We start from the raw sequence: 22,455 nt of genomic DNA on the forward strand, positions 1-22,455 counted from the left end.
GTTGAATTTATTTTTCGCATTCCAAAAATCCCACGCAACCGTCTCGCCCTCGAGAGGACCGCCAGTTTCGCCTCCGGGATTACTTAACTCACTGAAGAAGGCAGAAAGGCAAACTCGGGGCCCGTAGAGCAAATTGAAAATCGGCTGACTCGTTTGTCGGCCTCGGGGGTCCCGAGGAAAAAACGGCAGATTTTTCCCGAGGCCCCGAGGCCTCTGAGGGCCTTGTCCACTGCTCCCGGCAGGTGAGCCCGTCGAGGAAGTTACTGGCAGCTGATTCCATAAACAGATAGGAAAGGAGAGTTTCCACGGCCTAAAATAATGGGAGGGCAGCGCACCGTGTACACATCGTGCCAGTCTCTCTGTTTGTAAACTACGGCTCTCGCCTCCCTTACCTGCGGGATTCTCTCGGGTCCTGTGAAACGTCCGGGCGAATTTCTCGCGCGCGTGCAACGGATACGGGGGATCATCCGCGGAAAATTCACCAGCGCGAGAAAATCCGAGAAATTATATAGTCGATGCAATTCCGGCTGGCTCGGTTTCCGCTACTATAAACGCGTAAACATTTAAGCTATATCGAATGAGTTTCCACCGTGACGTGTATACAGAGATAAAGATACTTTTTAAACAAGAATTGATTTTCAATTTGCTGAATACTACTCAAGATTCAAAATTTAAAGACTGAGTAGTTACTGTTACTAAGCAAAGAACAACGTATTCTTCGCGACAATCATTACGTAGGAAAATTACTGAATTACGTAAGACAAACAAAGTATCTCTAATTCATAGCAGTTAATAATTGCGACGTGAAGATTCTTGACACTCATGCGATTTGTAATCGTAAAGAGTAACAAAATGGTTACTCTACTTCAAAGTTCAAAGTAGATCTTCAAATGAGAAGTAAACGGAATGCGATGGAACTCACTGACATGTCGGTAATTATTCGGATAATGAATGGCGCGTCACGTTATTTTATTCGTCGCGATTTGACACAATTCGACGGCGGAATGCATCGACGATGTGCCAGAGAATCTGCGTTTTCATGCCAATTGTCGTACGCGCGAGTCCGAGGTCTACCTAAATTCGATTCAAGAATCAACACGCGTATCGAGAAACTGTGCCAGTTTTGCATGAGTATAGCGACACAGCATGTTTATCTTCTGGTAATAGATAACTCGTAAATTCTGGTAAATGACAGCAATAAGCGCTCGATTCTGGCACCGGGCACCGCTTTGTATATGCGCGGGATAACGCGACTTAACGATGTTCATAACTTACTCCTTTGATCGAAATAGAGACGTTATTTCTTTTGTATATTGTAACGTTAAAGTAATTTATATAGAAAAAGGAAAAGCATTCCGCGCTTAGATCGAACGAAGATTCACAAGAACAATAATAATTCAACGCCTAAACTTGATTTTTCCTTAACGAAAATATCAAAGAAGTTCGATCATTCTTTAAAAGAGCACTTAATTTATAACATTAAATATTTCTCTCAATTAATTCTTAAATTAGAAAATCTATTAATTTTTAAGTGGGTAGGAGTGGCCACAGCACCCAGGGCATAATTCTCTTAAGTAATTCATACTTTTAGGTTGGCAACAGAACTCATCGATTCATCACCTTTCACCTTATTTTTACATTCCTCTACTTCATAAGGATACAACTAGTGTATAAATTTACCTACAACGTACCATACTAGTAGATGTTTACAAAAATTGCTTTTTTGATACTTTTTAATAGTTTGAACCTTGGGAGAAAGAATATATTAAAGATAAGAAACTTGGAGAAATTTTGATTAATGTATAAACTGTTCGTAAAACTTTAAACACGTTTGTCTCAAAACATTTTTCAAATTGTCGCTCATGATAACTCATCTAGTTTCTATCCGATTGACTCGAAAAATTGGTAACAAATATTCGCAATAAATTCCTGTCTCGCTTGATCAAATAAAAATTCTAACTTTTTGATTTTTTCAGCAAGAAAAAGTTTTGAAAAAAAGAAGCAAAAACACAACGATTTTTTTTCGAAACTGCTGTTTTTGCGGAAAAATCAATTTTTTAATTTGATTGAAAGCCAGAACTACATTTACATATAGATTAAGAATTATATATTTTTTTTATTTTTTACTTCAAATAATTTATGCATCTTAAATCATGGTAACAGAGAACCAATATTTCTTCTTTTTTGATACATTCATACAGAATTGCCGAAAATATCTTTTCTAATGTTCAAAAACATTTTTAAAAAACATGTAAATATCAAAAAATAAATGTATCAAGTATCAAATTCATTCTTTTCATATTTTTTTCTGGAGAAAAAAGTACAAAAATGATACTGCAAGTGAAGACTCCGTTAAATGTTAAAACCCTATACGAGGAACAATTTCATCAACAATCTACACTAATAGTAAGAGAAAGTGTTTACTATTTCTAACTATAATTGCGTGGTAAAATAATTACGGTCAGGAGCTCCATTTTTATAGTTATTGCTGCTATAAAATATTATTGTAGTAATAAAAACCTTGTGTCTATAATTTTGCAAGGTATAAAATATTTTATTATAAATTATGATAATTTTAAATATTAATATAGTAAAATATCAAGATACTAATAGTAAAAATAAAATAAATGTATAATTATAGTGAATATAATTATGTTCTTAATATCGTCTTATTTATGGAGTAACTAATGACTATAATTTGAACGATTAAAATAACTAAAAATATATAGTTAGCACCGAATTATAGTCGATGAATTATAGTCGAATTATGGTAATTGCGATCATTTTTTTTTCTCTCAGTGTAATATTAACGGTTAATCCGATATAAACAAAATTAACATTCTGAATACTGCATACATTTCTCCGATTATAAATGTAAAATGTACGTTGCACGTTACATGAATTCACCATAGCACAAATTAGCATATAAATTCGCGCGTTCGCGTTCGTGTTAGAAAGAACAATCTTCGCACGGTGTGAAGACCTCGATAAAAAATGAAAGCCCGAAAGCGTGCATCGTATTTCTTTTTTCCCTATTTGGACACGCCACCGAGAAGCGATCGTGGTGGTCGCTCGGTGGCCGGTCGAGAGCTTGCTGTTTTCCATAGATCTATCAGAGGCGCGTCGTTATTTACGGCGGATCGACGCGGATCCCCGCAGGTAGGAGAGACGCGTCCTCGCGCTCGGCGGTCGCGCGCCGCGCCGCGCCGCATGGCGTTAAAACGCTTTCGGTGTTCCGGGATTTCTTTAATCCGGATTACGCCGAACCTGCCGGTAGTTTTCGGCATACCGCGGGCGTGTCACACGAGCGAACGGATTCTCCCCCTCTGTCGTCGTCTCATCAGTCGCGCGCCGCGCGCGTCCCATTACCCGGGCGCGAGAAAGGCGTGAAACGGATTTAATCCCGGAAGGAGCGTCGAAGGGACACCCAGCGCGAGTCCTTGACCTTCGAAATATATCCCCCCCCCATCCCCGAGGTTTTAGTGCGCGCGGAAGGATGCGTTTCTTGCCGATGTTTCGGGATCCCAGATAGAATTGGCGAGAGGCCGAAGACAACGTGCCATTATTAAGTATACGGAGGTGGAGTCTGAGTGAGATAAATCAGTTTTAACGGAGGATTAATTAGCAATTTAAAATCGTCAATTGCTGAAACATTAAAATGCTCATATTGAAATTCCAAAATATTCATCTGTACTCAAGTAATGATTAACAATGATGAATGGAAATGGTTAAAGATGAAAGAAAACAAAAATGAGCGAATAGAGCTTAGAATGATGTATAACGAATTCATAATTTTTATACACGAACTTCAAATTGAATATGTATCTCAAATTAGCCGATTATATGGTCGGGTATGTTCCCTTTACAGACGTTCGAGGGACGCTCGCGCGTCGATCGAAAAGGATGAACGCGCAACCGCAAGCCGCCACAAAAGACTCGTCTGAGATTGAAAGGCGCCACTGAATGCGCAATGCTCTTTCGTCGTGATGAAAAAAAAGGGGGGGGAAAAATACAGTGGGAAGGACAGAGACAGAGGGAAGGCTGGCACGGCCATGTTGGATCGTCTCAGCCATTTTTGGGGACGAAAAAAAGGCGGGATAGGGGCCCGCGCTTCGTGAAAACCGCTTTGAAGAAGACCACGTCAAATCTGACAGCTCGCGGGAAGGGTCCACATATGGGCACGTAAGGGCCGAAAGGGGCCCGCCTCGTCCCCGCTGCCGTTGAAAAAGAACGAGCCGCTCGACTCCCCTCTCCTCGGCTACCCTCTCGCGGCCCCCCCGTCTTTTCCTCTTCTTCTTGTTCGGAATCGTGGGGGACAGAGGGGCATTCATTCATGCACGCATTCCCAGAATGCAACGCGCGTGCGAGTGTGTCCGGTACACGCACGGGACTCCTGGAGGGGACCAGCGCACGAAGGGACATGGCGGAGAGGATAACGCGAGTACCACGACGTGGATATCTCCTCGGGATAGGAAAAGTGTCGAACCAAAAAATACAGAGTGTAATAATTAAAAATATATTATAGTTATAGCAGAAAATTTGCATTAAACAGAAAACACAAGATTTGTTCTTGTTTACACAGAAAGTGAAGGAATTTCTTCCAATGAGAAAAAGAAGTAAAGAAAATTGCAAGAAGCTATAGAATACGTTTCTAAACATAAAACGTATCCTACGGTACTGGACAAAAGTATTGGCACAGCGCACGGTTGCTATTATAAAACAGTAAATATTTTCAAAGAAAATAATAACAAACTTTATTCCTGTATTTTTATTTGTATATTTTTATTTATATATTTTATATTTAACAAAACAGGATCCACTTTTTCGTAACTATCGCTACTATTTAAAAGGATTCATTTTTTTCGTAGCTATCCCTATTATTTCTTGCGGCTCAGTTAAAAATTAACCTAAATGGTAAAAAGAATGAGATCATCAGATTTCCTCGAATGTCTCACCTCGTTTTAAAAGACGATAAATTGTGTAATCAATACGAATATATATATAATCCGATTGTGCCAATAGCTTTCGTTTAAAGATGAAACCTTTTGATGAAGACACTTTTAATTCTTCCTTGTAATTGTATTTATTTATATTAATTTCTATAACATATCATTATATAAATATAAAAATAAAAATTCAAAGTTGACAAAAATTTATATTATATTTCACTGTCATTTTTTAAATTGATAGACTATTTTATAATAGTGCTATGCTAATATTTTTGTCCGGCACTGTATGTACAGCTGTGGTTGGAGATTGACAATATAGACTACATTACATAAATAATAATAAATGAGAATATTTTTTTTTCAGAATTTACTTCTTATAAAAATAAACTTGAAAGTTTGTGACTAAAACTGAAACTAAAACGAAAAATTTCTTATAGCTCTTCGCTTTCATTTAAGAAAATAAGAGGATAAGAAATAAGTACGGAAAAATTTCTTCCGTCACCTTCTATCACTTGGAGACAATCCTAACAACGTAGCGAACGTGCATATATTTTTGTTCTTTCAAACGGTATTGACACAATATCAGAAAAATAAATATGCTTTAGTGAAAATTGCACAAGCCAAGAGTCGCTTCGACCTTGACGAGATTGAGCCGCGCCCAATTCCCGCATGCGAGTGCAACACGGAAGTGACGCGTCGCCGTCGGTCGTGGAAAATCGCTCGAACGTCTGAGCGATTTCCTTGAGCCTGTCTGTCCCGCCTCTCTCGCGTGATTTTTCGAGACTCGTCCGGTTGCACAACGAGATGCTGAACGCGCTCTCAATGCAGAAATATAAACGAATGCAGAACTGCGCGTAGCACTGGCGAGTTTAGGCCGAGCAGCATCGACAATTATCGCGACTAGAAAATCCCGACAAAAATACCCAGAGATTTCGAAAATATCGAACGTTGTCTTTCATTCTAATATCAATATAATAAAACATTTATTTTATGTATATTATATTAATATAATATATGAAATGATTTTTGCTATGGAAAATAGAGACATGCATATCAAAAATTGTTTTGAAAACTGAATCGAATCAAATAGAATTAAGTCAAATAATTAATTAATAACATAATTATTGTTAGATTATTATAAGAAAAAATAATATTGATTATATAAAGTTACTTTAATCATTTCATAAGATTGTTAATCCATGTGATTTGCATTCAAATCATACCTGATTCGATTCGCACATTTTTATTATAATAGAAAATAGTGAATTTTAAGAAAATGTTAACAAAACAAAGTTCGAAAATCTTTCCCTTTTCCTTTCTGTACTTTTCCGCGCTTCGGCATTCCAAATACAATTCACGGTAATCCGTCGTATAATTCGTCGCTTTAATTGCGACATAATGCGGTGTTTAGTGTGTATGCGTTGGATTAATTAACGTGAAAGATTTGACATTTAGAGTCCAGGAGTTGGAAGCGGATACGGCAGTAGCGGCTACGACACACGGCGTTGAGGCGAGTTCTCTGGTTACAGACACGGGTAGCGCGCTGCCCAGACACCGTGCCCGCTGTAACCGTAAACCGGGGAATGGTACCAGTATTCGCGGCTATTTCGGGGCCACGTCGGTCGGCGCTACGATTTGAACGAGTGTCCCCTTCCGCTTGACCCGAAAGCATCTTTATTCGCATGCGAAAATTCGCGCGACGGCTCGCGAGAAAGCGATATCGGAGAGCGCGTCTTTCCTTTTCGGACACGCACAGTGCATTAACACGCCATCAAATTCGCTATCGAGATTTTCGCGAATAATTCCGGGAATAACTGGCGGGATTTAATAATAAAAGTTCCTCGAAATCGGTACATATTTGTCAATAATTAAGCCGTAATTAAACGCGAGCAAAATCGAATATCTGTATAAATTAATTAAAGAAAAAAAAACAAACGGATTTTAATGCAATATAAAATATATTTAACGCTAGTTAAATGTTTGAAATTCTACACCGTCTTAACGTAGCATAATTAGCGTAAAATAGAAGACATTCATATTAATATAATGAATCACGTATATAGTATTCAATATTACGCGCATTATAAAATCGAATATTGAAAGATCGATTGTCTAAATTATATAACTCATGAATTTCAGAATAAGAACAGAAGCTTTAATTTAATTACTTATATTATTAATGTAAAGGAAAGATCTTGCTTAAAATAATCCGTTTTTTTCTTGAAGAAAAAAGATTAATTATTCTAGAGATTTTTCATTTGCATTAATAAATAATTAAATTAAATTAAAGCTTCTGTTTTCGTTCGCTTGTTTGATATATAGAGAAGAGTTACTGAATGCGTATTAGTCGCTTACATCATACTTCATCAATATTTTATATTTTTAATTAATATAAGTATTTGGTTGCAAAAATATGAAATGAGTAATGTAGGCAAAAATTCAATAAATTAAATTTTGTACGTGCTTTTATAACATTTTAAGTAATTAAACAAAACTGACGTTAGTTTATACTGATGATAATGTAATTGTTCAATTTTATTCTGAATTTTTGTATTTTCATAAAAGATTTATTGCAGAATATTTTACAATCACATAACATATTCGCAATTATTAAAAATTAAAACGATATTCTTGTAAAACCTATCATGTTTCCTAAATCGTTATAAGTTTTTTTTTTAGAAAAATTAATATAAAATTTATAAGTGATAATAATAGAACTAATAATTGACATGAATAAAAATATATCAAATAAATTCAAGTCTGTTTTATTTAGATATTCTTATCATTTCACAGTGTTATTTAATGATTAAATATTTGATTCTTTTTCCAATAAATTATTAATAAAATAAATATTAATTAACGACTTCTTACATTTTTATTTTAATTCATACTGTCAAATGATACGATTCAGACAACTTTTTCCAGCATGTATCAAAAAATTCGTTGCTGAATTATTGTATTATAATAGGTACTTAAAATCGCTACAATTTCCAACGTTTATTTGCGTACAAATCGGTACAAAGTAAGAAGTATCATAAAAAAATATCTTGGCTGATAATTTGGCAACTCTTCCTTACATCGATTTAGCCGATTCAAAATGAGAAATCTCCTTTGACAATATTTCGAGCCTTCGAGTGATTAAAGACGGCAGACGCGACAGTCGTCGAAGTTAGCCAGTCGGACGCCATGTCGAAAGTACCTACGTAGGGCGTACCGGGTGTACGGAAGGGCGAGGTAAAGTAGCGCCACCCTCTTTGTGTCACCGACGAGTCTCTGCTTTTCAGAAGGAGTCAATATTGGCGCAGCCACCCCTGTCTCTAACCCTTACCAAGCCACCCTTGCGTGGGCCGTTACCGCCCTCTCGACGCTGACCCCCCCCCGTCTGTCTCATTCCACATCCGGCGAAAGTACACTGTCCCTTCCAGAAAACCCACCACACTTCGATTATTTTTAACTTCCTTTTCTGAGAATCGATATTCGCGGTTAATCAACCGCCGGATAAATCGATTAAATTCCCCCGCTAAAATTTGATGTAGTATAAAAATGCAAGCGCGAACTTATTTTCCGTCTTAAAAGCCGGAAAAAAATTTAGAGATAATATAAATTATAAATGCCATATACATTTAAGCAAACTGTCATGCGATCGTAAGTAATGTTCGAAAGTTTATAATGTTAATAGATATTATTAAAACGTGAGTAAGATGGATTGATACGAGATTATTAAAGAAATATGAAACATTTTTTTTTATTAAATTTTACGCATCGTTGCGCAAGTAGTAGAACAATGATTTGTGTATGTAGATGTGCGTATGTCGAGAATTTAATATTTAATATTCATAAAAGGTTTAATGAAAGATACACATATTGTTCAATCAGGTAAAAAATATGTTAGCAATATTAAACATAAAATCGTAATTGCATATCACATTGCATTTTTATTCCATATTACTGCGAAACTTCGCAAAAAGTTCAATATATTATAGATATGTATTTTTACACCATTACGCAGTAAATGCATTGGGGTTACTGAAACTCAATCTTTTTACCCCCCAACTTTATGATTATTATTATTATAGCAACGTAAAATGCTTTTAAAAGTTTTGTGCTAAAATATCTTTTACGCGCAGAAATTTTTAATTTAATTTTCAATTTAATTTCATCTAACATTTTTTACTGCGTTAAAGCCAGTCTATAAAATTTAATAAAATAATTGTGATTCTCGTGAATACAAAATTTAAAAATTTTGTAAAGATAATTGTTTCTTATTAATAACATTTCTCTGTTTTACCTAAATATATATTCGAAATTAAGAAAAAAATATATTTATATTCATATACATATATTGCGTATTAATACAATATATTAAAATATCTTATTTTATTATCTTATTTCCATTGTATATTCTTACTGAAATTTCGGATTATAAGCGAGATTTCATGAACGATCAGAATCAAAAATGTCTCTAATGATATTCGTCTTCTGATCACTTCTGGTCAAAAAATCACTTTCCCTTCTGACACAAGATACGAAACGTCGGTCGCATTAAGCTTGAACAAACCAAGTCTTAAGCTAAATTCGTGCTGTGTCACTCTGTCCACCAAGAATTGGCGGTTCACTTATAGGAAGACAGAGAGTCTTCCTCGTTTGCATCATTCGTGGAACTTCCGAGATTTACACGCACAATATCTAATAACATATTTGTTTTATAATGTTTTATAATATACTGAAATTTTTATATTTTCATAAAAACATATAATCGAAGATATTTTTACATATATCAGAAAAATATTTAAAAAACAATAATATCTTCGTAAACATATGCCTACACTCACATCCACATGCAGTTTTATTTAAAAAAATTAAACTAAAAAACCTGATATTTTGTGTGCATTTATAAGAAGAATCTTGTTTTTTTTTTGCAAAACCCAATAAAACAATAATAAAAATTTCAGGTAATTAAATTTCTTAAAATCTTTTTCAGTACAATAAGAGAAAAAAAGATTGGAATTATCCTAGTTCAGTATAATTCATAGTCGTTTTCGATGTCAACTATATATTTATGGTTGTTTGAACCATACAATTATAGCTATTAATAATAATTATTATTATGTAAATAGTAAACGACTGCTGAAAAAATAGTAATATTGATTATAATTGTAATTGCATTTAATATAAAAATGTCTATTTCAATTTTGCCATTCATATCTTGATATTTTGCTATATTAATATTTGAAATTATAATGTATACGAACATTGCTTTATAGTTGGTAAAACTATAAACACATTATTATTAATATTATACCACTAATAATTATAAAAATAGAGCTCCTAACCATAACTATTTTACTATGCAATTATAATCATAATATCAAACATATTTACCTAATTGTCATACTTATATACGATTATCTCGATAGGTTCTTCGTATAGCTTTTGTACACGGCTCCACAATTGTCATTTCTGAAATATACAGCTTGATCCACTATGCCCCGTCCTTCTTTGTTCACGCGTAGAATTTTACGACGGTGATACGGCGGATCATCGAGTCCGGTTCGTAGAAAATGTCAGAAGAACCGCACACGTCGGCCGATAAAACGTCGCCACAAACAAACACGGTGAGCAGCCGAGCGCATGTGTTTCGCTTATGCGGCGTGAATAAAACGTCCGTCCCTAATCTAATCTAATCTAAAGTGGACAATCTCAGACGGTCGACAAATGAGAGAGACGTTAATCTTACTGCCAGTAGTTTTCAAATGACGATCATGGAACACGGGGAGAGTGTTTACAGTTTAGTCATTAATTCGGAAAATAAGCTTATAAAATCTGTATTTCATATAGATAGACCCTCTTAATAAATTTATCAGTCTTATCAATGGTAAACTTAACGAACTCGAGAAATAATTTTAAATTTAGCAAATACACGTAGTAAAAAATATACATAAATTATCAGATAATACCGGAAGAGAAGTCTTTTCTTTCCGATATTACCTGACAATTTATATATATATATATATATATATATCTTTTATAGTGCGTATTAGAGGAAGAAAGGAAAGCGATTGAAAATTTACACGATAAATTTGCACGAGCAATTGTACGAAATTAATTGCGACGATGCTAATTCCTACGGGCGGTGTGGGAACGTAAATCTAAAATGTCATGAAATTTCTATATTTTATAACACGATCGATCGATCGAATCGAGGTCAACGCCGACGAGAGCCATCGACTAGATCGGTCCGGGAGAGACGACTTAAATTTTAACAACAAATCGATCGCATGGGATAAGATTGTCGGCCGGCTGGAAATAACGTCCCTTCTATGTCCTCTCCCTCCATTTTTCTCTCCGCGCTGTCGGATAAAGGGGGCGAGCGCGAGGACGAAGGCGAGGGCGAGGGTTCGAGGGTTGGTACATTAGCAATGTTTTGTTGACACTGGAGAACAACGACGAAGCCATTACTGGCTTCTGCCAGCGTGATATAGCCCTTCGATCCATCGAGAAAGCCGGCAAACGACAAACTCGCAGTAGGAGGGACTGTGCTGTCTCTTTCTATCACCGAAACGTCGTCTAGTTCCGTTGCAACATTATTTCTTCTAAATTCTTCATTTTCAGATTCAAATACCTATACATCGCGATACAGAGGAAAGTCGCCAACTATCGACCTATACACCTCTTAAAGCGGCAACCCCGTATTTCTAGGAAACGAAACAATGCTCTGTATTGATAGTGATTAAAACATTGTCTGCTTAGATAATTAAAGAAATAAAAACCCACAGTTCGTACATTCATGGTTTTCTTCTATACAAAATCGGCTAAAAGCAAAATTTTTGTAAAACAAAATTAAAACTTGCACGATTTTTTTCTTACAAATTGCACAGGCGAAACAATAGTGAGTATAATATTAGATCATTTTACATGTTCGTACCTTCCTGAAACTGTTTGTTTTTCTCTTTTATACAATTTTGTGCTCATAAATCGGTTTGGAACATAACTACGCAGCGTAAAGCGGTACACATTTCCGTGAAAACAGACAATAACTATCTTCAGCTACAATGCTGACAGATTTCATGAAGTTTTTCATGATTATTTTCTTTAATACTTTAAGATAAGAAAAACAGTATCGAATGTAACAGATCCACCAGTAAGGTGCAAAAAGATGCATAGTGGTAGAGTTCAATTCTAGCTTTTTAATTTTATAACTTTGTTGTTTCTTAATACATAAAAAATATATTTCATTGCTTAGTTTGTCAATTTATTTTCTAGTTATCACTGCCCTACTGTCAGTTTTGGATTCTTCCTTTAGTTATAGAAATTGGAAAATAAAGATTAAGTTGATCTGACAATGAGATCAAAGTTAATCTGCATTGGTAGAAATTGGTCCATCGCTCGCGAGCGCGGTCCCTTCGCTGCGTGCGGCTCTTTCTAACTAACGCGACGATAATAAAGACGTTTTAAGCGCCATATACAAGCGCGGCTGCTCTCGCAGAGAGAAGGTGAGGGCAAAAAAAATACACATCGTGACCAGCGCGTGCGGTCGGGAGTTTATTTTTGACTGCGAAGAATGAAGGCACAATGCACTCGCGGATGCACCGGCGTCCATCTCTCTCCGTCCCGCTCCGGCCCTATTGTTTGTCGTTCTGACGATGATCGAAATCGACGCGTTTTAAGTGTCGTGTACATACAACGGCACGCATGGAAAAAGAATCGCAGTGCGAAACATGCAACATTTATTTTTTTCAAGCCGAGCGATAGAATCGATATTCGAAAAGAAAGGGCCGACTGACCAATGTTTTTTTTTTTTTTTTTTTCAAATCTTCGAAGTAACGTCAGTGCTGTCGAAAATGCTGCAACTACGTTTTTTATATCTGTGTCGTAAAAACGTGTCACTGTCACGCTGATCGATCTCTCGTCGTTCGAGAGAGGAAGATTCGTCGAAAAAGAAGCAATCTCCCTCTTTCCGCGAGACTAATCAAACTGGAGTGTTTTTTTTTACACCTCAGTATCGGAAAAATAAAGCTCAAACTCTACAGCAAATTCTTTTTCTACTGATCAAAAATACATATCTGTATTCCATTCGAAGATTTCGAGATCCAACTTGTATGTACAACTGAAACAAGTTATGACTCCATATATTCATCTATTGAAACTAACTGGGGTGTAGAAATCAGGGTTATCGTTTACATTATAAAGCCAATCAAGTATGATAAGAGTTTATATTCGAAATAATAATATGAGTTTGAATGAGGTTAAAAGGTAGTCCATTAAAAGGTAGTTACAAGCTATCAAAATCTTTATGTTTATACAATATGAAAAATTTTAATTATGTTTCTATAAATGTTTATTTTTGCTTTCGTGACTGAACAGTACTTCACATAATTTTTTTTATTTACGTGTATAACACAAAATAAATGTAATAAAAATAAACCATTTTTAATAATTTTGCAAAAGCAAACACAAGATAAATAACTTTACATGTACGTAAATTAATTTACAAATTGATGTAAAATGGAAATTAAATTCCGTTTTTCTTTTTTTCTAAGAACTATTTTTTTCACAAACTTTTAAATAGTCCCAACAAAAAACCGTAATATGAAAACGGTTTATTAAATAATTTCATTTTTTTAGAAAAACTGTTACAATAAGATGCTTAATGTGCTTCTCCAGTTTGTTTAATATTTGATATCTCCTTACTTTTTTGAGAAAATATGAATTAAATATACATGATGTCCTCAGATATTAATTATAGAACACTATGTAGTTAATAACAATGACTTTTAATTAGGATGTAAAAATTATCTCAAGTGATTATTTACGATAAAAAAAATTAGGTGACTATATTCAGGTCAAAGGAAGCGCGATACGATTCGCTTAATATTTACAAACTTGAGCATTCGCGTTATCTTGCCTCTTAAATTAGGAATTACAATAATCCAAGTTTCTACTCGCTGCCCGTGTGGCGCTCTCCATTATCAGATATTATTTATATTATTTTTAGCCTAACGGCCAAAGCGATCTAAGTAGCTCGTCTTCCTCGCTCGCTGCAACGCGACACCGCCACGCACCGTCGGAAAATTTCGAGAAGCGCGCGCGGAGTGAGGCGGATTATCCGGCGCCGTCGCCAATCATCTTAATCAGCATCACCGCGCGTTATCTCGCGTTTGGGCGATACACGCACGTTCCGTCGTCATCGGATACCGGGTACCGAGAACAGCGACAGCGGTTCCGTTATCGTCGGCGGCGATGCAACTGCAACGACGCGTGTCGCCGTTGACGTCGCGTCGTCGTCGTCGTCGTCGTCGCCGCCGCCGCCGCCGCCGCCGTCGTTGTTGTCCCTCGTGCGTTTCTCAAAGTGCAGCGGATGCACTTCGACGCGGCTGGATGCTGACGACTCCTGTATCTGCGTGCTCGCCGCGCAAATAATCTTCCGTTGATTACAGCCGGAGAAGTTCTCCCTCTTATCGGGGCCGGCCCTGATTTTTTCGGTATGCAAAACAGTCGCGTAACGGGTTTTATCTCGATCGACGTCTCATTGTTTAAGGTTCGTTACAGCAGGGAGAAAGAAAGAAAGAGAGAGATGCACACAAAGCTGAACTAAAAGCTTATATACGATTAAAGCTTTTATTATGGGCGTTTCGAGAATCTACCGTGCCATGTGTTTAGATCGGCCTTATCTTTCGCGCGATTGAGACCTTATAAACTACCGCTCGGTTACGGGCTTTGCGCGTATACTATGTGTTATAATAATTACGACCGACCGATAGCAATTAATTCAGTTACGATTTTAGAGCACACGCAATCGTTATCTTTCTACGTAAATTACAGACGTTGTAATAGCACGCGATAAACAGCTTGAAAAAAAAGAGCAATAAGAAGGGAAAATCGGATTATGACCTAATTCATTATTGTAATTATCATCACAGACATCGTTCCTGTAATTATCACCACACAGATATATCAATTTTGTTATATACTCATTATTATTCAACATTTTAATTCTTATTGTGTGAAAGAATTCACATCTAACGCTAATCGTCCTCTGTTAGTCATAGTAAACGCGTGTTAAATACCGCATACGGAAATAATTATTCGATATCTCGTAAAATTTATTTCGCCCCTTTTTTCGATGGCAGTCTGTAGTTTTGAGCGTGCGCGTTATATCGTATCGAAACGAGGTAGTTAAATCGTTCGATAACAGCTCCCGGGGGAGGACTATGGTCCTCGTATTTGGCGTTTTTTGTCTGCTGCAGACGCCCACGAGACGCCCCTGTCCCGAGGGGCTCATCGGGACGCCGCCCCAGCAGAGGCGAGACATTCACTTAATTTTCGACTGCGTGCACGTTAAACGGCTAAATGATTATGGTTTTTTGTTTTGGCTGCTCCGTGTACGCTCGATATGCTTGGGCGAGAGCGCGAGGATGCGTTCTGGTGGGTGAAGAAATAACAAAAAGAAAAATAGTTCTATTCGTTTCTGTCTCTCTACTCGAGTCTTTACAATTACAGAATTTAATAATTCAATGCGTTATATTATACGCAGACTACGACACATCGCGGAAGTTTATTTGATATATTTATATCAAGCGATATTAACGGCCTTTACCAAAATTATTGTTAACTTTCGTTATATTTCGAAAATGAAATCGCTATCCGATCAGAATGTTCCATTTATTTTTTCGTCGTTCGGAAGTCGTGGCAATACGTTCGCCACACTCTACTAATTGAACTTGAGCGTTAGAAAAAATTATTTGTTCTCTAATAAAAGGCGTAAACATTTTTGAAGTAATTAGTTTTTATGTTACTGGTATTTTATTAATAATTTTTAATTTAAAAAAAATGCTATTTGTATTACATTTTTTTACTTGATGTGTCTTGCGGCTTAGGCCGGCTCCCGGTTACAATCTTCTTTCTATTTGTATTTGTTCTATTTTACATGTTGCACGTAGTTAATAATGTAGAACTATGCACAGTCAGATTATATTTCGTTTTCTCTAATTCATAAAAGATTTAACATCAAATCAACTTAAATTAAATCAAATAAAAACAAATAAAAACAAAATAGAATTACAATCTTCGGTATCAACGTTGAATCAATAAATTTAGTTCTATTGTTTCAATATATATATATATATATATATATATATATATATATATATAAACACTATATATAAACACTACAAAATTTTCCGTCTGGATCACTAAATCACATGATAAAATTAAAAAGAATATTTCTTTACCAACCTATATTTTTAGTAAACAAATATTTTTGCACTATTCAATAATATAACTTAACTTTTTTGTTGAAAATATAAATATATAGCTAATCTATTATAAAAATAAATTCGCTTATATTCGTCGTATAATTTACACACAATTTACTACATTCGTGACTTTCTCGCAATTAAAAGGTCTCATATCCCCCCCCTCCCCCTTAATGTTATCATCATCCCTAGCAAACATGAAAATAAAATTCGTCATTGTTCATTAAACAAAATGTGTTTTCTGCTGGCTGTACGTTACTAGAAGTGGCAGCGAGGAGTGTCTTTATCAAAGGATATATGGATCCGACCGATCCATGCGAATCGTGGTCACGGCGTTTTCTCGTGAGGGAGGAAGTGGGAAGCACCACCGTGGCAGGACCAGTACACACGTCATGCCACGGGGAACGTGGGGGGGACGTATCGAATTTCTTATGGCTTCTGTGTATTCCCATGGACAGAGGCAGAAGGTCAGAGATACGTACACATCTACGAGGTGTTCGCGAATTAACGCACTCGTCCTAAAGCGATCAAGGATCAAGGCGCAGAAAGATGATCTATACATGGATATGTAACATGTGTCATCGAGTCCAATTTTCGAGAAAACGTAAAATCCACCTTCGCGCGTATATAATAAAAAGTTGAATTCAGCAAAGATTCTATCAGTTTCGAATTCTAATTCGCACTGTTCATGGAAATATAATTTGTAAAATGTGGTACACGTGTAATTCGCGAAGAGCTTATGTAAACTGAATTAATTATCTGAGATTGATACGAGAGCAAAGTTCGTATCCAAAACGGTCATCCTATAGGCACGTTGTAACGATGGATCTTACAAACCTATCCGATGGCTTTATAGGATACGCGCGTATGGCATCATTCGCCGCATATTAATTACAGGAAATCCCGCAAAGCGCCTATGCTACCGAATCACCCCAATATCGCAGAAATACCCATTCAATTGCTCGATCGTATCCGCATGTGATTTCGAGAACATTTGCTCTTCCGAATTACTAATGTTTCATTGTTGAATTAATAGATGATTTGAAATGCTCTTTAGTTTGAAAAAATTTTTGGCAATTTTAATGTTAATGCTACGATTGTCGTAGCTGAATTGTCTTGAAATGTTATACTTCAACTTAATGTGTTTAAGACCATAGCGATTAAAAAAAAAAAAATGAATATTTTTCAACTTCATTTAAAACTTTTACTTAAAAGAAATAGATGTTTTTTTTTGTTTTAAAAACATGTATAATTTATTTTAAAAAAGAGTAAGATGCAAAATTATGTTGAAAATTGTTAAATTTTGAATGCATTTTTCTTAAAATATATTTTTCAAAGTAATTACGATAACTCAAACATGATTTATCCAATTTATTTGAAATTTTAATGCAATATTTTTAATAACATTAGATATTAGTTTAAAACATTTTTAATTTTTAATTTTTTTCTTAAATTATAACAAAAAAAAAAAAAAAAAATTTTTTTTCGGGAAAATGTAATTTTCAAATTCATGCAGTGTGCAGTTTTGCGAAAAATAAAATTTTGAGAATTTCCCCGTAAACTGAAAATGACAAGTGTAAAAAAAATTGCTTAATTTTTAATTTCAAATAATTTACTGAGGCAGAATCGTAGCTATCATGACTACGATTATTATTTAGAACACTTTTTATTTATTAATTTTCCTACTTATTCTAATTTTGCATCTTATTTTTTTTTAAATAAAAATAAATTTTCAAAATAGTTTTATATGTGTGTTAGAAAATACCCTATTTTACAAATTGCTAGGACGTTGTAATCGTTTAATTCACATTATAATAAATACAAATAATTGATAATCTTTTACTGGTCATAGCTAGATCTTACTCGAACACGAACTGACATTATACCAATTATAAGTTTCTTAATATACAATTTAGTGCTTTTATCTGGAAAGGGAAGCAAAAGCTAATATTGTCGACAACAAATAAATTTTACATTCGTAGAGACGAGAATGTGGCCCGACCTACAATATTCAAAAGTTTCTCTTTGAGATGTCGTTTAATAGATGCATATCCGGTCTAATCCGTTAATCAGCCGATTGACATGGGGAAGCACGGTATACTTTCGACGATTTCGATTATCGCAATGACGACGGGCGGACGATCGTTTCGCCGCGAGTGTTGAGTTTCGCAGAAGAATTCGCGAGAAATTGTCTGTCTTGAGTCTGTCAGCGACCCAGATGGCCCAGCTGGTATTTATTTATTATTCACTCGCTCGCTTAACGAAGAAAAGGACGCGTGCACGAGCACGTATGCATGCGACACGATGCCTCTACGCTACGCGGCGGAAGGCATCGCGTTACGTACATAGTTATGGGGCCTCCGCTCGTTTCTAAAATCGGATGTAGAGCAACGACCTTCCAAACAACACCGAACTCCTACGGGCCGCGTGCTTCTGTCCGCGAGAGACGAAAATTCCACGCTAACGCCGTCCGTCAATTGTGCATCTGCGTCGGAAGCGCAGGGATGTATCGCCGGATATTTACTTGACAAAGTGCTTGATAAAACGGTGATTAGTTACACTGGACGACCTTTCCATCCGTCGCGTCGTCGCAACTATTAATATTTTACCGATTTTACTATTAATTGCGTTAGCTTCAGGTCGCTACTTCGTTTCGATTAATATCTTCCGTTGTATATGGCTCAACATGCCCTTATAAATTCACTTGATAAAATACTTTAACACGAAAATTTAATGTAATTTAGTTTTAGTAGAAAATTTAGTATAATAGAAACAAATAGAGAAACGCGACGTCTCGTTTTCTCGTTGATCCAATTTGACGCCCGCAATATTCTTAGACCACTTGTTTTCTTAACATTTTTTTTTTTTTTTAAATAAGTAGACGTAGATTGTTGCATACTTGTGTTTGTTCCAGAAAAAACTTTTCAGAATAAAACAAGATCAAATAAAATAAAATACATTTTTCTCTAGCTTTCGGTTCGCGTCTTTCCGTCAAGACGCGTGTCTGACACATCCCAATGACAATTCAATTTGCGTAATTAACTAAAGCAGGAAGTGTCTCCGGTGTCAAAGACTCACCTATGCTCGGCGGCACGATCTCTCTGTCTCCTGTTTTTGAACCAATTACTGACTTGCGTGGTGGTAAGGCCGGTGCTCTCCGCCAATTCTCGCTTTTCGCGCGGCGACGGATACGGATTGGTGGCGTACCAATCCCTCAGGACGCTCCTCGATTTCTCTTTGAAGCAGTAAGACGTCTCCTCGCCGTCCCAGATCGTGCGCGGTAGCGGAAACTTACGGCGCACCCGATACTTTCCTGCAAAGCAAAAGATGAAATCCCTCTTTGAGCGACGATATACTAATTGAACGCCCTTCCAGAGAAAACATTAAATATAGAAATGACAGTTTTAAAAGCGTCGCTGCGGCTAGTACACCGGTCTTCTCAAGATTACGGCACCGTCAGAATTCCATCGCGCGAGAGTCTACCTGTATCTTTAAATACGCACACATTTTGAGGGCCTCCAAGATAAACATTCTTCCGTACGCCGGCGAGTGAAAATTCATCCGCGAACGCGGATTCGCGACGCCGGGAAAAACGGAAGAGGAAGCACAGCGTGGCGTGTTACGCACTCCGAGTCTCTTAGCGTGCGCAGCCGAGAGGCACGCTTTGTTTCTACGCTTCTCTTTTTTGAGGACGGATTTGGTTTCTGGGCCGAGCGCAACGACGGCGACGTCGTCGCGTCGTCCGCGTTGGCTTCGCGCGCGACCCGGAGTCTCGCGTCGCTTGCGAGAGCAGAATCGAGCGGGTAAAATAGGGCCAAGTCTATACCGCTCATTAATTCATTAGTGTTCGCGCGTGCGATAGCGCAAGCTCCTCCATTTGTCTGGCCATTAATGCTGAAATCATGCGTTTCGCGCGCGTTGTTTTATGTTTATCGTCGCGCGCGTGATGCCTTAAACACAAAAATAAACGCGCGCGCGCGCGTTTTATTAAAACACGAGATTTAAACACCGCTGGCTGATACCTATTATTCGAGTTTAATTTTCCGTGGAATAATACATTCTATATCGAGAGATAAATTGTTCACGAGTTATGTATACATGGAATAAGTTATTAAAAATCGTAGAAAAGTTTTTCGTAATGTATCGACATTTTAGCAGTATTTATATATTACGTTATTTTGTAGTAACATAAATAAATATATCTTGAGAAACATAATAATAATAATAAACATAATTAAGGATCATTAATTTGAATGAGAAATGTTGCGTATATATTTTTATGCCAGATCAGATTTTCCATTATTCAATAGAAAAATTTAATCGTTAATCAGCATAGCCGAGATTTACACTTTCAATGACTTTACACCATGTGAATGTCGTACAATTAATTTATTTATCTCCAAAGTGTAGCCATTTATCGCTATTAAATGTATTATATACAAGTAATTCTCTGCAACTATCCTTTCACCGATTAACGTTCTCACCGTTCAAGTAACGATGGCATCACTGAAATTTTATCTTTTCAAAATCTACGAAGATGTTAAGGTGAATCTAATAATCACTAATAAAATAATGAAAATTATTAGAAGATAACAATTAATGATAGGGTCACTAGAGAAAAGATGTTATATTGTCGAGTTTGCAGGGAATAATTTTTATCGGAGAGAAAAAGTTCGTAAAGGAAATTCTTACTGACCAACGGCGCCAAGGGGCCTTCCGCGCAGCCTCTCGGCCTCGATGTAGTGGGCCTTGAGCCAGAGAGCCTGCAGCTTCGGATGATTGTTCGGGCTGAAGGTGTGGCTCTCCAGGATCCTGTAGAGCTCCTTGAATTGGCCCCGATGAAAGGCGACAATCGCCTTGGCCTTGAGCACACTCTCATGCCGGTGCAACCTGGTGCACGCCGGCAGAGACCATAGAAATCGGCTGAGCCTCTCCACGGAGCCTGCCTGCTGGAGAACCTGGACATTCGACACCATCGCCTTGAAGACGATAGACAGGGGGGGCACACTGTTAGTCGGCAAAACTCATCCCGGGTCTCCTCTTATTCTAGTGTATCTTGTATATGTTTCATATTCACCTCTTTTAGTTAATCGTTTCGTTTCAAGGAAGACGAGTCGGACAACTACTAGTGACTAACAGGTGAGTCAGGAGAATTTTGTGTAAAGGAAAACTGTGAGAACTGGGATGAGAATGGAAGATTACAGCGATTGACACGATAATTGACACGGCGATCTAGTTTTATGAAAATCCCAGGAAAAATCAATCTTAAAACGAGAAAATTAAATTTCAAAATCGATCTCTCTCTTACATTTAGAAATTTCAAGTTTAGAAAATTAATATAATATATTCAATTTCCTTCAATTCTACATATAGGCCATTGTCGTATTAAATAATTGATTACATGATGCAAATAAAAAAAAATTTATGAACACTGAATAACCGAAATGTTATAACGAAATAATTTAAACAAATTAAAAAAATCTTTATAAATTTAAATAATTCGAATTCTGACGCTTAAGTATGCTTCGCAAATTGAAAATGTCAATTTCAACGAAAATCAATTTGAACGGATACAAAAGTCTCTCAGTTATTAGAAACCCTCTTTAAGAAAAAGCTGATACAATCTCTAATAGGACTGGTTTGTTCGGAATTTTCGGAATTTAATCCTTTCTTGAGATATAACTGTTCGCGATGTTGAGAGATGTAACGATTATTCAAAGTATCTTGGGCATTAAAATATCACTTTTGACAAAAAAACTAACCAGTGTGGAGATCTGGGATAGATCTATGATACGCCCGGTTTTTTTTTCTCTCAACAAAACCAGTGTCTGTATTCAAAATCATCGCATCAGTAAAGAAGTTGAAAAATTGGCCTTGACTTGTAAGCATTTTCTTAACGTGGTTATCAAATCTTCCTCAAGAAGAGAGATAAATTTAGAAAAATTTTTAAATTTATGAAATCCATTTAAATTTATATAAAACCGATTGACGAGATTGAATATTAAATCGGGATAAGTCAAAAGTTAGGAAGAAATGAATCAGGATGTCTACCTTTTATGTCGATATATTAACAGTCGAATTTCAATTAATTAAATTTTTGCGAGCAAGCAGAAATGAGTCTCGTGTCTCGGAGCAATTAAAATAGTAGTCTGATACGGTAATTTCGCAAATTACTTGGAATAACTGTGTGAAATATTTTCGGACAGTCGGTGGTTCCTTATGTCAAGATATTAGAATCTATAATAATAAGC

General features: G+C 36.3%; 1 protein-coding gene across 4 annotated transcripts in view; it reads right to left on the reverse strand.

Annotated features, from left to right (window-relative positions):
• The window catches only part of LOC105201205 (homeobox protein SIX1), a 41,874-nt gene that overhangs the window by 11,904 nt on the left and 7,515 nt on the right, over positions 1 to 22,455 (reverse strand). For 2 of the 4 annotated variants that reach the window (XM_039449015.1, XM_026132919.2), the window contains exons 2-3: positions 20,901 to 21,162; positions 19,283 to 19,517 (exon numbers count right to left, since the gene is read on the reverse strand). In XM_039449015.1, the coding sequence (XP_039304949.1) occupies positions 19,283 to 19,517; positions 20,901 to 21,162 (497 nt within the window). Of the gene's footprint in view, positions 1 to 19,282; positions 19,518 to 20,900; positions 21,184 to 22,455 lie in introns of all 4 variants that reach the window. The other 2 variants (XM_011169148.3, XM_011169149.3) reach the window with 1 other exon arrangement.

This window comes from Solenopsis invicta, chromosome 1 (assembly GCF_016802725.1).
Source record: "Solenopsis invicta isolate M01_SB chromosome 1, UNIL_Sinv_3.0, whole genome shotgun sequence".
Classification (NCBI taxonomy): Eukaryota; Metazoa; Arthropoda; class Insecta; order Hymenoptera; family Formicidae; genus Solenopsis; species Solenopsis invicta.